This window comes from Lissotriton vulgaris, unplaced genomic scaffold, assembly GCF_964263255.1.
Source record: "Lissotriton vulgaris unplaced genomic scaffold, aLisVul1.2 SCAFFOLD_11251, whole genome shotgun sequence".
NCBI lineage: Eukaryota > Metazoa > Chordata > Amphibia > Caudata > Salamandridae > Lissotriton > Lissotriton vulgaris.
In genome coordinates, this window is record NW_028253700.1 from 1 (window position 1) to 14,335 (window position 14,335).

The window sequence follows — 14,335 nt, forward strand, 5'->3', positions numbered from 1 at the left end:
ATCCAAGCAGGGGTGATACCTGAAATCTTACCCTGCGCGGAGCTCCGTAACCCTGGGTAGAAGGTACGACTTCATCGCCTTGAAGGTTAACGCCTCCAAATGTCACAAGAATCAGTAAAACTGTTGCCTGGAGACTGTAAGTAGTGACAAGGCCTTGCAGGCCTTTTCCTGGAACTGCAAAGGAGTTTAATACACTTTGCTGAGTGTGTGAAGTGTTTTGTTTCAACACCTCCAGCTAGGGGTGAAATCCGAAATCTTACTCTGCCTGGAGCTCCATAACCCTCGGTAGAAGGTACAACTTCATCCCCTTGAAGCTTAACACCTCCAAATGTCACAAGTATCAGTAAAACTTGTGCCTGGATGCTGCAAGTAGGCCCAAGGCCTTGCAGGCCTTTTCCTGTTACTGCAAAGGAGTTACATACACTTTGCTGAGTATGTAAAGTGCTTTCTTTTCATACCTCCATCTAGGGGTCAAATCTGAAATCTTACCCTGCGAGGAGCTCCATAACCCTGGGTAGAAGGTACAACTTCATCCCCTTGAAGCTTAACACCTCCAAATGTCACAAGTTTCAGTAAAACTGCTGCCTGGAGGCTGGAGGTTGGCCCAAGGCCTTGCAGGCCTTTTTGCCGTAACTGCAAAGGAATTAAATACACTTTGCTGAGTATATGAAGTGCTTTGTTTTCAAACCTCTAGCTAGGGGTGACATCTGAAATCTTACAATGCGCGGAGCTCCATAACCCTGGGTAGAAGGGACAACTTCATCCCCTTGAAGCTTAACACCTCCCAATGTCACAAGTATCAGTAAAACTGCTGCTTGGAGGCTGGAGGTAGGACCAAGGCCTTGCAGGCCTTTCCCTGTAACTGTAGAGGGGTTAAATACACTTTGTGGTGTCTGAGATGTGATGGTTATTCACACATCCAGGCAGGGGGGGATACCTGAAATCTGACCCTGCGCGGAGCTCCATCACCCTGGGTAGAAGAGACAACTTCATCCCCTTGAAGGTTAACACCTCAAAATGTCACAAGTATCAGTAAAACTGGTGCCTGGATGCTGGAAGTAGGCCCAAGGCCTTGCAGGCCTTTTCCTGGCACTGCAAAGGAGTTAACTACACTTTGCAGAGTATATGAAGTGGTTTGTTTTCAAACCTCCATCTAGGGGTGAAATCTGAAATCTTACCCTGCGCGGAGCTCCATAACCCTGGGTAGAAGGTACAACTTCATCCCCTTGAAGCTTAACACCTCCAAATGTCACAGGATTCACTAAAACTGCTGCCTGGAGGCTGGGGGTAGGCCCAAGGCCTTGCAGACCTTTCCCTGTAACTGTACAGGGGTTAAATACACTCTGTTGTGTATGTGACTATTTGGGTTTTCACCCATCTAGGCAGGGGTGATACCTGCGATCGTACCCTGCGCGGAGCTCCATAACCCTGGGTAGAAGCTACAACTTAATCCCCTTGAAGCTTAACACTTCCAAATGTCACAAGTATCAGTAAAACTGGTGCCTGAATGCTGGAAGTAGGCCCAAGGCCTTGCAGGCCTTTTCCTGTTACAGCAAAGGAGTGACATACATTTTGCTGAGTATGTAAAGTGCTTTCTTTTCAAACGTGCAGCTAGGGGTGAAATCTGGAATCGTACCCTGTGCGGAGCTCCATAACCCTGGGTAGGAGGTACAACTTCATCCCCTTGAAGCTTAACACCTCCAAATGTCACAAGTATCACTAAAACTGGTGACTGGATGCTGCAAGTAGGCCCAATGCCTTGCAGGCCTTTTCCTGTTACTGCAAAGGAATTAAATACACTTTGCTGAGTATGTAAAGTGCTTACTTTTCATACCTCCATCTAGGGGTGAAATCTGAAATCTTACCCAGTGCGGAGCTCCATAACCCTGGGTAGAAGGTACACTGTCATCCCCTTGAAGCTTAACACCTCCAAATGTCACAAGATTCATTAAAACTGCTGCCTGGAGGCTGGAGGTAGGCCCAAGGCCTTGCAGACTTTTCCCTGTAACTGTAAAGGGGTTAAATACAGTTTGTGGTGTCTGAGAAGTGTTGGTTATTCACACATCCAGGCAGGGGTGATACCTGAAATCTTACCCTGCGCAGAGCTCCATAAAACTAGGTAGAAGGTACAACTTCATCCCCTTGAAGCTCAACACCTCCAAATGTCACAAGATTCATTAAAACTGCTGCCTGGAGGCTGGAGGTAGGCCCAAGGCCTTGCAGACCTTTCCCTGTAACTGTAATGGGGTTAAATACACTTTGTGGTGTCTGAGATGTGTTGGTTATTCACACATCCAGGCAGGGGTGATACCTGAAATCCTACCCTGCGCGGAGCTCCGTAACCCTGGGTAGAAGGTACAACTTCATCCCCTTGAAGGTTAACACCTCCAAATGTCACAAGTATCAGTAAAACTTGTGCCTAGATGCTGGAAGAAGGCCCGAGGCCTTGCAGACCTTTCCCTGTAACTGTACAGGGGTTAAATACACTCTGTTGTGTATGTGACTAGTTGGGTTTTCACACATCTAGGCTGGGGTGATACCTGCAATGTGACCCTGCGAGGAGCTCCATAACCCCGGGTAGAAGCTACAACTTCATCCCCTTGAAGATTAACACTTCCATATGTCACAAGTATCAGTAAAACTGGTGCCTGAATGCTGGAAGTAGGCCCAAGGCCTTGCAGGCCTTTTCCTGTTACTGCAGAGGAGTTACACACATTTTGCTGAGTATGTAAAGTGTTTTCTTTTCGAACGTGCAGCTAGGGGTGAAATCTGGAATCGTACCCTGTGCGGAGCTCCATAACTCTGGGTAGAAGGTACAACTTCATCCCCTTGAAGCTTATCACCTCCAAATGTCACAAGATTCATTAAAACTGGTGCCTGGAGGCTGGAGGTAGGCCCAAGGCCTTGCAGACCTTTCCCTGTAACTGTACATGGGTTTAATATACTCTGTTGTGTCTGAGATGTGTTGGGTTTTCACACATCCAGGCAGGGGTGATACCTAAAATCTTACCCTGCGCGGAGCTCCATAACCCTGGGTAGAAGGTACAACGTCATCCCCTTGAAGCTTAACACCTCCAAATGTCACAAGATTCATTAAAACTGGTGCCTGGAGGCTGGAGGTAGGCCCAAGGCCTTGCAGACCTTTCCCTGTAACTGTACAGGGGTTAAATACACTTTGTGGTGTCTGAGGTGTGTTGGTTATTCACACATCCAGGCGGGGGTGATACCTGAAATCTTACCCTGCGCGGAGCTCCATAACCCTGGGTAGAAGGTACAACTTCATCCCCTTGAAGCTTAACACCTCCAAATGTCACAAGTATCAGTAAAACTGGTGCCTGGATGCTGGAAGTAGGCCCAAGGCCTTTCAGGCCTTTTCCTGTAACTGCAAAGGAGTTACATACACTTTGCTGAGTATGTCAAGTGCTTTGTTTTCATACCTCCATCTAGTGGTGAAATCTGAAATCTTACCCTGCGAGGAGCTCCATAACCCTGGGTAGAAGGTACAACTTCATCCGCTTGAAGCTTAACACCTCCAAATGTCACAAGTATCAGTAAAACGGGTGCCTGGATGCTGGAAGTAGGCCCAAGGCCTTGCAGGCCTTTTCCTGGCACTGCAAAGGAGTTAACTACACTTTGCTGAGTATATGAAGTGGTTTGTTTTCAAACCTCCATCTAGTGGTGAAATCTGAAATCTTACCCTGCGAGGAGCTCCATAACCCTGGGTAGAAGGTACAACTTCATCCCCTTGAAGCTTAACACTTCCATATGTCACAAGTATCAGTAAAACTGGTGCCTGAATGCTGGAAGTAGGCCCAAGGCCTTGCAGGCCTTTTCCTGTTACTGCAGAGGAGTTACATACATTTTGCTGAGTATGTAAAGTGTTTTCTTTTCGAACGTGCAGCTAGGGGTGAAATCTGGAATCGTACCCTGTGCGGAGCTCCATAACTCTGGGTAGAAGGTACAACTTCATCCCCTTGAAGCTTAACACCTCCAAATGTCACAAGATTCATTAAAACTGCAGCCTAGGGGCTGGAGGTAGGCCCAGGGCCTTGCAGACCTTTCCCTGTAACTGTACATGGGTTTAATATACTCTGTTGTGTCTGAGATGTGTTGGGTTTTCACACATCCAGGCAGGGGTGATACCTAAAATCTTACCCTGCGCGGAGCTCCATAACCCTGGGTAGAAGGTACAACGTCATCCCCTTGAAGCTTAACACCTCCAAATGTCACAAGATTCATTAAAACTGGTGCCTGGAGGCTGGAGGTAGGCCCAAGGCCTTGCAGACCTTTCCCTGTAACTGTACAGGGGTTAAATACACTTTGTGGTGTCTGAGGTGTGTTGGTTATTCACACATCCAGGCGGGGGTGATACCTGAAATCTTACCCTGCGCGGAGCTCCATAACCCTGGGTAGAAGGTACAACTTCATCCCCTTGAAGCTTAACACCTCCAAATGTCACAAGTATCAGTAAAACTGGTGCCTGGATGCTGGAAGTAGGCCCAAGGCCTTTCAGGCCTTTTCCTGTAACTGCAAAGGAGTTACATACACTTTGCTGAGTATGTCAAGTGCTTTGTTTTCATACCTCCATCTAGTGGTGAAATCTGAAATCTTACCCTGCGAGGAGCTCCATAACCCTGGGTAGAAGGTACAACTTCATCCGCTTGAAGCTTAACACCTCCAAATGTCACAAGTATCAGTAAAACGGGTGCCTGGATGCTGGAAGTAGGCCCAAAGCCTTGCAGACCTTTCCCTGTAACTGTTCAGGGGTTAAATACAATTTGTGGTGTCTGAGATGTGTTGGTTATTCACACATCCAGGCAGGGGTGATACCTGAAATTTTACCCTGCGCGGAGCTCCGTAACCCTGGGTAGAAGGTACAACTTCATCCCCTTGAAGGTTAACACCTCAAAATGTCACAAGTATAAGTAAAACTGGTGCCTGGATGCTGGAAGTGGCAGATAAGAGAAGCTCGTAGGTGACAGGGTGGTGGCCCTTAAAAGAGCCGTTGTGGTGGTGGTTCGGGTCGGTCGCCTTAGGCCCTCTCGCCTCGGATGCGACGGGCCAGCTGGATGTCCTTGGGCATGATGGTCACCCTCTTGGCGTGGATGGCGCACAGGTTGGTGTCCTCGAAGAGCCCGACCAGGTAGGCCTCGCTGGCCTCCTGCAGGGCCATGACGGCGGAGCTCTGGAAGCGCAGGTCGGTCTTGAAGTCCTGGGCGATCTCCCTCACCAAGCGCTGGAAGGGCAGCTTGCGGATGAGGAGCTCGGTGGACTTCTGGTAGCGGCGGATCTCGCGGAGAGCCACGGTGCCGGGCCGGTAGCGGTGAGGCTTCTTGACTCCGCCGGTGGCAGGCGCGCTCTTGCGGGCTGCCTTGGTGGCCAGCTGCTTGCGGGGCGCTTTGCCGCCGGTGGACTTGCGGGCTGTCTGCTTGGTGCGGGCCATGGCGGGAGCGGTCTCTCTCAGCGACGAGCGAGGAAGAATGGCGTCTACCGGGGAAAGAGCCCTATTTATGCCCTCACAGACGGAGGGCTGCTCTGGTTGGCTGAAGAGACCGCCTGAGGTGTGCAACGATTGGTTACTGACCTGGAGGCTGCAGTCTAACTGTCCAATGAGCTGTGGATCAAAGAGAACCCTCCGGTTGGATGATGCACGTTGGAGCCGGAGCCGGAGCCCGCGCCTCGGCCAGCCTTTGTCACCGTGTCCGTCCATCCACTTGTAGTCAGGCGGACGACTCGACCCCGGTAAACCCGGAGAGGAGTTCGAGATGTCATAAGCACACTCCCCTTGGTCACCCTGGAACACTCCCCCGTTACCTGCGCTCTTATTGAAAGTTCACAATCGTCTGCTTTATGTAGACACTATATCGAGGCTGCCCGGGTACAGTGAAAGCACCAACACACACACGTTTATAAATAACAAGCCAAGGTCTTATGACTCCCAGACCCCCTTTTTACCCGCCCCTGCTCACCCTGGAACACTCCCCCGTTACCTGCGCTCGATTGAAAGTTCACAATCGTCTGCTTTATGCCGACACTATTTCGAGTCTGGCCGGGTACAGTGAAAGCACAGAGACACACACGTTATTGCACATGTATTATAAACGGAGGTCTTATAACTCCCAGACCCCCTTATTTTCTATGTTATACCGATTTCAATCCACGCAGCACCGAAAGAGCTGTGTATATGTCCAAGATCACACGCGGCACTCGCGTGTGGAAAGGTGCGCTGTGGATGTATTGTGCTGTTTATTTTGAGAAGTGGGGCATTGGGTGGGTGCAAAGGTGGGGATGAACACGCTCTCTTCTAGACAGGGTGGTGGCCCTTAAAAGAGCCGTTGTGTTTGCAGTGTCTCGGTGCAAGCCTTACTTCTTCTTGGGCGCTGCCTTTTTGGGCTTCGCTGCTTTGGGCTTGGCTGCCTTGGGTTTGACTACCTTGGCAGGGCTTTTCTTGGCTACTTTGGGCTTCGCCGCCTTGGCTTTCGCTGGGCTCTTGGCAGCCTTCTTGGCGGGGGCAGCCTTGGGCTTCTTGGGGCTCTTGGCTGCTGCTGGCTTCTTGACCTTCTTCGGGCTCTTCTTGACCCCCGCGGGAGCCTTTTTGGGCTTCTTGGCGGCAGGGGCAGCTTTCTTGGCCGCTGGCTTCTTGGTCTTGGCGGCTGACTTCTTGGCCGCCTTCTTGCCCTCCAGCTGCTTCTTATTCACCTTGAAAGATCCGGAGGCCCCGGTGCCCTTCAGCTGGGCTAGGGCGCCTTTGCTGACCAGGCTCTTGAGGGAGACCTTAACGCGGCTCTTGTTCTTGTCCGCATCGTAGCCGGCGGCGGTCAGCGCTTTCTTCAGGGCCACCAGGGAGACTCCCTTCCTCTCGGCCGAGGCGGTCACGCACTTCAATATCAGATCGGACACGCTGGGACCGGAAGGCTTCTTGGCCTTGGAGGCTCCCGCTGCTTTCTTCTGCTTCTTCTTGGGGGCGACCTCAGCGGGAGGAGCCGCGGCGGCTGGAGCGGTTTCTGCCATTGCACTACAAGTCTCGACGCTGACGCTGTCACAGAAAAGAAATGTACCTCCCAGCCCGAGCCCCATGCATATATAGGGAGGAGCCAGCCCCTGATTGGTCCCGAGGAGAGAGGGCTGTGCGAGGCGCCCTCGGCTCTCTGCTCCGAGCTGACTTTTGTGTTTCCTACCACCGGAGTATCTAAGTTTTAAAGCACAATCAGTTAAACATATGCTAACATGAACACATGTAAAGAAGCCCAGCTTCAGCCCCTTCCCGTGCCCACCCCCGTTTCAGCCCACCCCGTCCTCAGAAGCTTGCCATCCGTCGTGAATCTCTGCCCTCCCCCGATGGCTGACGCCTCCGTGCCTGGATTCCCGGTCTCCGGGCCCCTTTTCCCCGGTGCACCCTCGCGCTCTGAGGCCGGGAGCGGCGGCCCGCGGGCGGGAGGGGCCTCCTGCAGGCAGCGGGCCCTGTGGCGTCACAATGGGGCTCCAGGGTCAGAGGGGAGCGCGTTCTGGAACGGGCCGAAGTAACACAGGGCCCCGGCGGCCGTGCGCGGGGAGCAGAGACAACGCCAGGGAGACCCGGCCCGGGGGCCAGGGGGGGCCTCGCCGAGCGCCTGCACCCTCGGCTGTGGCACCCATGGCTGGGGGGGGGGGGGGGGGGGGGGGGTCGGGTCGGGGGACTTTTACAAGCAGCGGGGCACGGTCCGGCATCAAGATTCACTGGCATCACAAGGCGGCTGCGCGCTGGTAGCTTCACATGCAGGCAGAGGGCATTTACTGCCAAGCACCGAGCTGGAGGAGACGGGGGCGCACTAAACATAATAAACACACAGTGACACAATTGAGGCAGGCGGCCGAGTTAGACCTACATGTTTAATGGCCCCCAGAGTGAGAGCAGAGGGTATGAATGCACCTGAAATGGTGACCCCAGTACCTGCATGGAGGCCCTATGGTGAGCTGATTTTTACAGCTGGACTTAGGTTTACATCTCAGGTGACATCTTTGGACGGGACCCGACCATAGCAACGCGGTCAAAACACCGCCGTACATTTCGATTGCTGCATTTACAACGCAAGTCTTTTCCACGACTTGCACGGGAGGGCGCTCTAGACTCAGGAATAGGGCGATTTACTATTTCAACACCTTCCCTACCTTACTTAGGCTGGAGTTGGAATAGTAAATCATACCATTCCTAAGTGTAGAGCGCCCTCCCGTGCAAGTCGTGGAAAGCCCCTAAAACAGCAATGTAATGTACCGCAATCTAATTGTTACATCCTACATCCCACAGTACAGAGTGGGGCCTTTGACTATCACTGTTGTATTGAGCTCGATGGCTGGGGTGGGGACCACTCCTGAATCAAATGGTATGTCAAGAGTGCGACCTGTGCCCACAAATCAGATTCTGCGCCTGGCAGCCTGATTGAGGTCTACTGCTAATTACAGGTTTTCGCCTTATATGTAGGTAGGGGACAAAAAAAAAAAAAAAAAAACACTTCACATAGTCCAAAACGTACATGAACACCATTCACAGTTTCAGATCTTAGCCTTCAGGTACCCTGGCCCATCCCTAGCTTCCAGGAACCTCTTTAAGTAATATATCTGACACTACGAGGTTTCCCGAATAAAGGGGACAAAGTCAGTCCTTCTACCCAGAGATATGGAGCTCCGCACATGGAAAGATTTCACGTCTTTCCCTGGGATGGAGGTGTAAGAATAAAATTCTTCACATGGCCCAAAACTGAACAAAAAACCCAGTCACCATATCAGAATAGAGCCTTCAGGGCACTGGGGCATTTCTAGCCTCCAGGGACCCGCTTTAGTGATATTTGTGACATTATGAGGTTTTCAGATTCAAGGGCGCTAAGTCACTCTTTCTACCCAGGGATTTGGAGCTCCACGCAGGGTAAGATTCAAGATTTGCCTCACGGGTGGAGGTGAAGAAATGAAAACACTTCACCTAGCCTAAAAGGTACATGCACCCATTTGAAATATCAGGCCTTGGCCTGCAGAGACATGGGCACATTTTTATCCACCAAACACACGTTTTAATGATAATTGTGAAATTATGATGTGCCCCTCTGCAAGGGGACAATGGCACTCCTTCTACCCAGAACTACGGAGCTCGGCATAGGGTAAGATTTCTGCCTTTCCCCTTGGATTTGAGGGAAGTGTTTTACTTCTCCTGCGATCTCCCCCTGTGCGTAGTTCCATAGCCCTGGGTAGACGGAGCAACTGTATCCCTTTGAAGATTAACATCTCCAAATGTTACAGGTATCAGAAAAACTGGTGCCTGGGGGCTGGAAGTAGTCCCAATGCCTTGCAGGCCTTTCCTGATACTGTGAAGGGGTGAAATACACTTTATTGGGCATGTGAAGTGTTTTGCTTTAACACCTCCAGCCAGGGGTGAAACCTGAAATCTAACCCTGCGCTGAGCTCCATAACCCTGGGTAGAAGGTGCGACTTCATCCCCTTGAAGTTGAACACCTACAAATGTCACAAGTATCAGTAAAACTGGTGCCTGGAGGCTGGAAGTAGGCCCAAGGCCTTGCAGGCCATTCCTGACACTGTGAAGGGGTGAAATACACTTTATTGGGCATGTGAAGTGCTTTGCTTTAACACCTCAAAACAGGGGTGAAACCTGAAATCTTACCCTGCGCTGAGCTCCATGACCCTGGGTAGACAGTGTGACTTCATCCCCTTGTAGCTCAACACCACCAAATGTCCCAGGTATCAGTATAACTGGTGCCAGGAGGCTGGAAACAGACCCAGTGCCTTGTAGGCCTTGCTCTGACACTGTAAAGGAGTTAAATACACTTGTTTGGTGTTTGGTATGTGTTCTTTTTTCACACCTCCAGCCTGGGGTGAAACCTGAAATCTTACCTTGCGCGGAGCTCCATAACACTGGGTAGAAGGTGCAACTACATCCCCTTGAGGCTGAACACCTCCAAATGTCACAAGTTTTACAACAACAGGCGCCTGGAGGCTGGAAACAGGCACAAGGCCATGCAGGCCTTTTCCTGATACTGTAAAGGAGTGAAGTACACTTTATTGAGCATGTGAAGTGTTGTGCTTTATCAGCTCCAGCCAGGGGAATAACCTGAAATCTTACCCTGCGCTGAGCTCCTTAACCCTGGATAGAAGGTGTGACTTCTTCCCCTTGAAGCTTAACACCACTAAATGTCACAGGTATCAGTACAATTGGTGCCTGGAGGCTGGAAGTAGGCCCATGGCCTTGCAGACCATTCCTGATACCGTAAAGGGGTTAAATACACTTTGTTGTGTATGTGATGTGTTGGGTCTTCACACATCTAGGCAGGGGTGATACCTGAAATCTTACCCTGCGCGGAGCTCCATACCCCTGGGTAGAAGGTACGACTTCATCCCCTTGAAGGTTAACACCATCAAATCTCACAAGTATCAGTAAAACTGGTGCCTGGATGCTGGAAGTAGGTCCTAGGCCTTGCAAGACTACCCTGATACTGTGAGGGGGTGAAATACACTTTATTGGGCATGTGAAGTGTTTTTCTTTAACACCTCCAGCCAGGGGTGAAACCTGAAAACTTACCCTGCGCGGAGCTCCATAACCCTGGGTAGAAGGTGCGACTTCATCCCCTTGAAGCTGTGCACCTCCAAATGTCACAAGGATCACAAAAACAGTGCCTGGAGGCTGGAAACAGGAACAAGGCCATGCATGCCTTGTCCTGATACTGTAAAGGGGTGTAATACACTTTAATGACCATTTTAATTGTTTTCTATTCACACCTGCAGACAGGGGGGCAAACCTGAAATCTTACCCTGCGCGGAGCTCCATACCCCTGGGTAGAAGGTGCGACTTCATCCCCTTGAAGTTTAACACCACCAAATGTCACAGGTATCAGTAAAACTTGTGCCAGGAGGCTGGAAGTAGGTCCTAGGCCTTGCAAGACTACCCTGGTACTGTGAAGGGGTGAAATACACTTTGTTGGGCATGTGAAGTGTTTTGCTTTACCACCTCCAGCCAGGGGTGAAACCTATAATCTCACCCTGCGCGGAGCTCCATAACCCTGGGTAGAAGGTGTAACTTCATCCCCTTGAAGCTGAACACCTCCAAATGTCACAAGTATCACAAAAACAGGTGCCTGGAGGCTGGAAGTAGGCCCAAGGCCTTGCAGGCCATTCCTGACACTGTGAAGGGGTGAAATACACTTTATTGGGCATGTGAAGTGCTTTGCTTTAACACCTCAAAACAGGGGTGAAACCTGAAATCTTACCCTGCGCTGAGCTCCATGACCCTGGGTAGACAGTGTGACTTCATCCCCTTGTAGCTCAACACCACCAAATGTCCCAGGTATCAGTATAACTGGTGCCAGGAGGCTGGAAACAGACCCAGTGCCTTGCAGGCCTTGCTCTGACACTGTAAAGGAGTTAAATACACTTGTTTGGTGTTTGGTATGTGTTCTTTTTTCACACCTCCAGCCTGGGGTGAAACCTGAAATCTTACCTTGCGCGGAGCTCCATAACACTGGGTAGAAGGTGCAACTACATCCCCTTGAGGCTGAACACCTCCAAATGTCACAAGTTTTACAACAACAGGCGCCTGGAGGCTGGAAACAGGCACAAGGCCATGCAGGCCTTTTCCTGATACTGTAAAGGAGTGAAGTACACTTTATTGAGCATGTGAAGTGTTGTACTTTATCAGCTCCAGCCAGGGGAATAACCTGAAATCTTACCCTGCGCTGAGCTCCTTAACCCTGGATAGAAGGTGTGACTTCTTCCCCTTGAAGCTTAACACCACTAAATGTCACAGGTATCAGTACAATTGGTGCCTGGAGGCTGGAAGTAGGCCCATGGCCTTGCAGACCATTCCTGATACCGTAAAGGGGTTAAATACACTTTGTTGTGTATGTGATGTGTTGGGTCTTCACACATCTAGGCAGGGGTGATACCTGAAATCTTACCCTGCGCGGAGCTCCATACCCCTGGGTAGAAGGTACGACTTCATCCCCTTGAAGGTTAACACCATCAAATCTCACAAGTATCAGTAAAACTGGTGCCTGGATGCTGGAAGTAGGTCCTAGGCCTTGCAAGACTACCCTGATACTGTGAGGGGGTGAAATACACTTTATTGGGCATGTGAAGTGTTTTTCTTTAACACCTCCAGCCAGGGGTGAAACCTGAAAACTTACCCTGCGCGGAGCTCCATAACCCTGGGTAGAAGGTGCGACTTCATCCCCTTGAAGCTGTGCACCTCCAAATGTCACAAGGATCACAAAAACAGTGCCTGGAGGCTGGAAACAGGAACAAGGCCATGCATGCCTTGTCCTGATACTGTAAAGGGGTGTAATACACTTTAATGACCATTTTAATTGTTTTCTATTCACACCTGCAGACAGGGGGGCAAACCTGAAATCTTACCCTGCGCGGAGCTCCATACCCCTGGGTAGAAGGTGCGACTTCATCCCCTTGAAGTTTAACACCACCAAATGTCACAGGTATCAGTAAAACTGGTGCCAGGAGGTTGGAAGTAGGTCCTAGGCCTTGCAAGACTACCCTGGTACTGTGAAGGGGTGAAATACACTTTGTTGGGCATGTGAAGTGTTTTGCTTTACCACCTCCAGCCAGGGGTGAAACCTATAATCTCACCCTGCGCGGAGCTCCATAACCCTGGGTAGAAGGTGTAACTTCATCCCCTTGAAGCTGAACACCTCCAAATGTCACAAGTATCACAAAAACAGGTGCCTGGAGGCTGGACACAGGCACAAGGTCATGCAGGCCTTGTCCTGATACTGTGAAGGAGTGAAATCCACTTTGTTGGGTATGGTAAGTGTTTTATTTTCACATCTCCATCCTGGGGTGAAACCTATAATCTCACCCTGCGCGGAGCTCCATAACCCTGGGTAGAAGGTGTAACTTCATCCCCTTGAAGCTGAACACCTCCAAATGTCACAAGTATCACAAAAACAGGTGCCTGGAGGCTGGAAACAGGCACAAGGTCATGCAGGCCTTGTCCTGATACTGTAAAGAAGTGAAATACACTTTGACGTGTATGGTTAGTCTTCGATTTTCACACCTCCAGCTTGGGGTGAAACCTGAAATCTTACCCTGCACTTAGCTCCATAACCCTGGGTAGAAGGTGCGACTTCATCCCCTTGAAGCCGAACACCTCCAAATGTCTCAAGAATCACAAAAACAGGTGCCTGGAGGCTGGAAACAGGCACAAGGCCTTGCAGGCCTTTCCTGATACCGTGAAGGGGTGAAATACACTTTATTGGGCTTGTGAAGTTTTTTGCTTTAAAACATCCAGCTAGGGGTAACACTTTAAATCTTACCCTGCGCTGAGCTCCATGACCCTGGGTAGAAGGTGCGACCTCATCCCCTTGAAGTTGAAAACCACCAAATGTCACAGGTATCAGTAAAACTGGTGTTTGTAGGCTGGAAGTAGGCCCAAGACCTTGCAGGCCTTTCCTGATACTGTGAAGGGGTGAAATACACTTTATTGGGCATGTGAAGTGTTTTACTTTAACACCTCCAGCCAGGGGTGAAACCTTAAATCTTACCCTGCGCTGAGCTCCATGACCCTGGGTAGACAGTGTGACTTCATCCCTTGTAGCTTAACACCACCGAATGTCACTGGTGCCAGGAGGCTGGAAACACACCCAGGGCCTAGCAGGCCTTGCTATGACACTGTAAAGGAGTTAAATACACTTTGTCGTGTATGGTAAGTGTTCTACTTTCACACCTCCAGCCTGGGATGAAGCCTCAAATCTTACCCTGCGCTGAGCTCCATAACCCTGGGTAGAAAGTGCGACTTCATCCCCTTGAAGCTTAACACCTCCAAATGTCGCAAGATTCATTAACACTGCTGCTTGGAGGCTGGAGGTAGGACCAAGGCCTTGCAGACCTTTCCCTGCAACTGTAAAGGGGTTAAAAACACTTTGAGGTGTCTGAGATGTGATGGTTATTCACACATCCAGGCAGGGGGGGGATACCTGAAATCTGACCCTGCGCGGAGCTCCATAACACTGGGTAGAAGGTACAGCTTCATCCCCTTAAAGCTTAACACCTCCAAATATCACAAGTATCAGTAAAACTGGTGCCTGGATGCTGGAAGTAGGCCCAATGCCATGCAGGCCTTTTCCTGGAACTTCAAAGGAGTTAAATACACTTTGCTGAGTATGTGAAGTGCTTTGTTTTCAAACCTCCAGCTAGGGGTGTAATCTAGAATCTTACCCTGCGCAGAGCTCCATAACCCTGGGTAGAAGGTACAACTTCATCCCCTTGAAGCTTAACACCTCCAAATATCACAAGTATCAGTAAAACTGGTGCCTGGATGCTGGAAGTAGGCCCAATGCCATGCAGG

At 50.4% G+C, this 14,335-nt stretch overlaps 2 protein-coding genes across 2 annotated transcripts; both read right to left on the reverse strand.

Moving 5' to 3' along the window:
• Positions 1-5,015: 5,015 nt before the first annotated feature.
• On the reverse strand, positions 5,016-5,483 carry LOC147660880 (histone H3). Its single transcript, XM_086951451.1, has one exon. It carries the CDS (start codon positions 5,441-5,443, stop codon positions 5,033-5,035), a length of 411 nt encoding a protein of 136 aa, XP_086807577.1. The 5' UTR covers positions 5,444-5,483; the 3' UTR covers positions 5,016-5,032.
• Positions 5,484-6,321: 838 nt separating this feature from the next.
• LOC147660881 (histone H1.11R-like) lies at positions 6,322-7,149 on the reverse strand. The gene has a single exon (XM_086951450.1). The coding sequence runs from the start codon at positions 7,075-7,077 to the stop codon at positions 6,364-6,366; it is 714 nt and encodes a 237-aa protein (XP_086807576.1). The 5' UTR covers positions 7,078-7,149; the 3' UTR covers positions 6,322-6,363.
• Positions 7,150-14,335: the final 7,186 nt, after the last annotated feature.

What these genes read in the sequence shown, in the direction of transcription:
- LOC147660880 (XM_086951451.1), bottom strand. Translation starts at nt 5,443, where the DNA reads ATGGCCCGCACCAAGCAGACAGCCCGCAAGTCCACCGGCGGCAAAGCG.
- LOC147660881 (XM_086951450.1), bottom strand. Translation starts at nt 7,077, where the DNA reads ATGGGGCTCGGGCTGGGAGGTACATTTCTTTTCTGTGACAGCGTCAGC.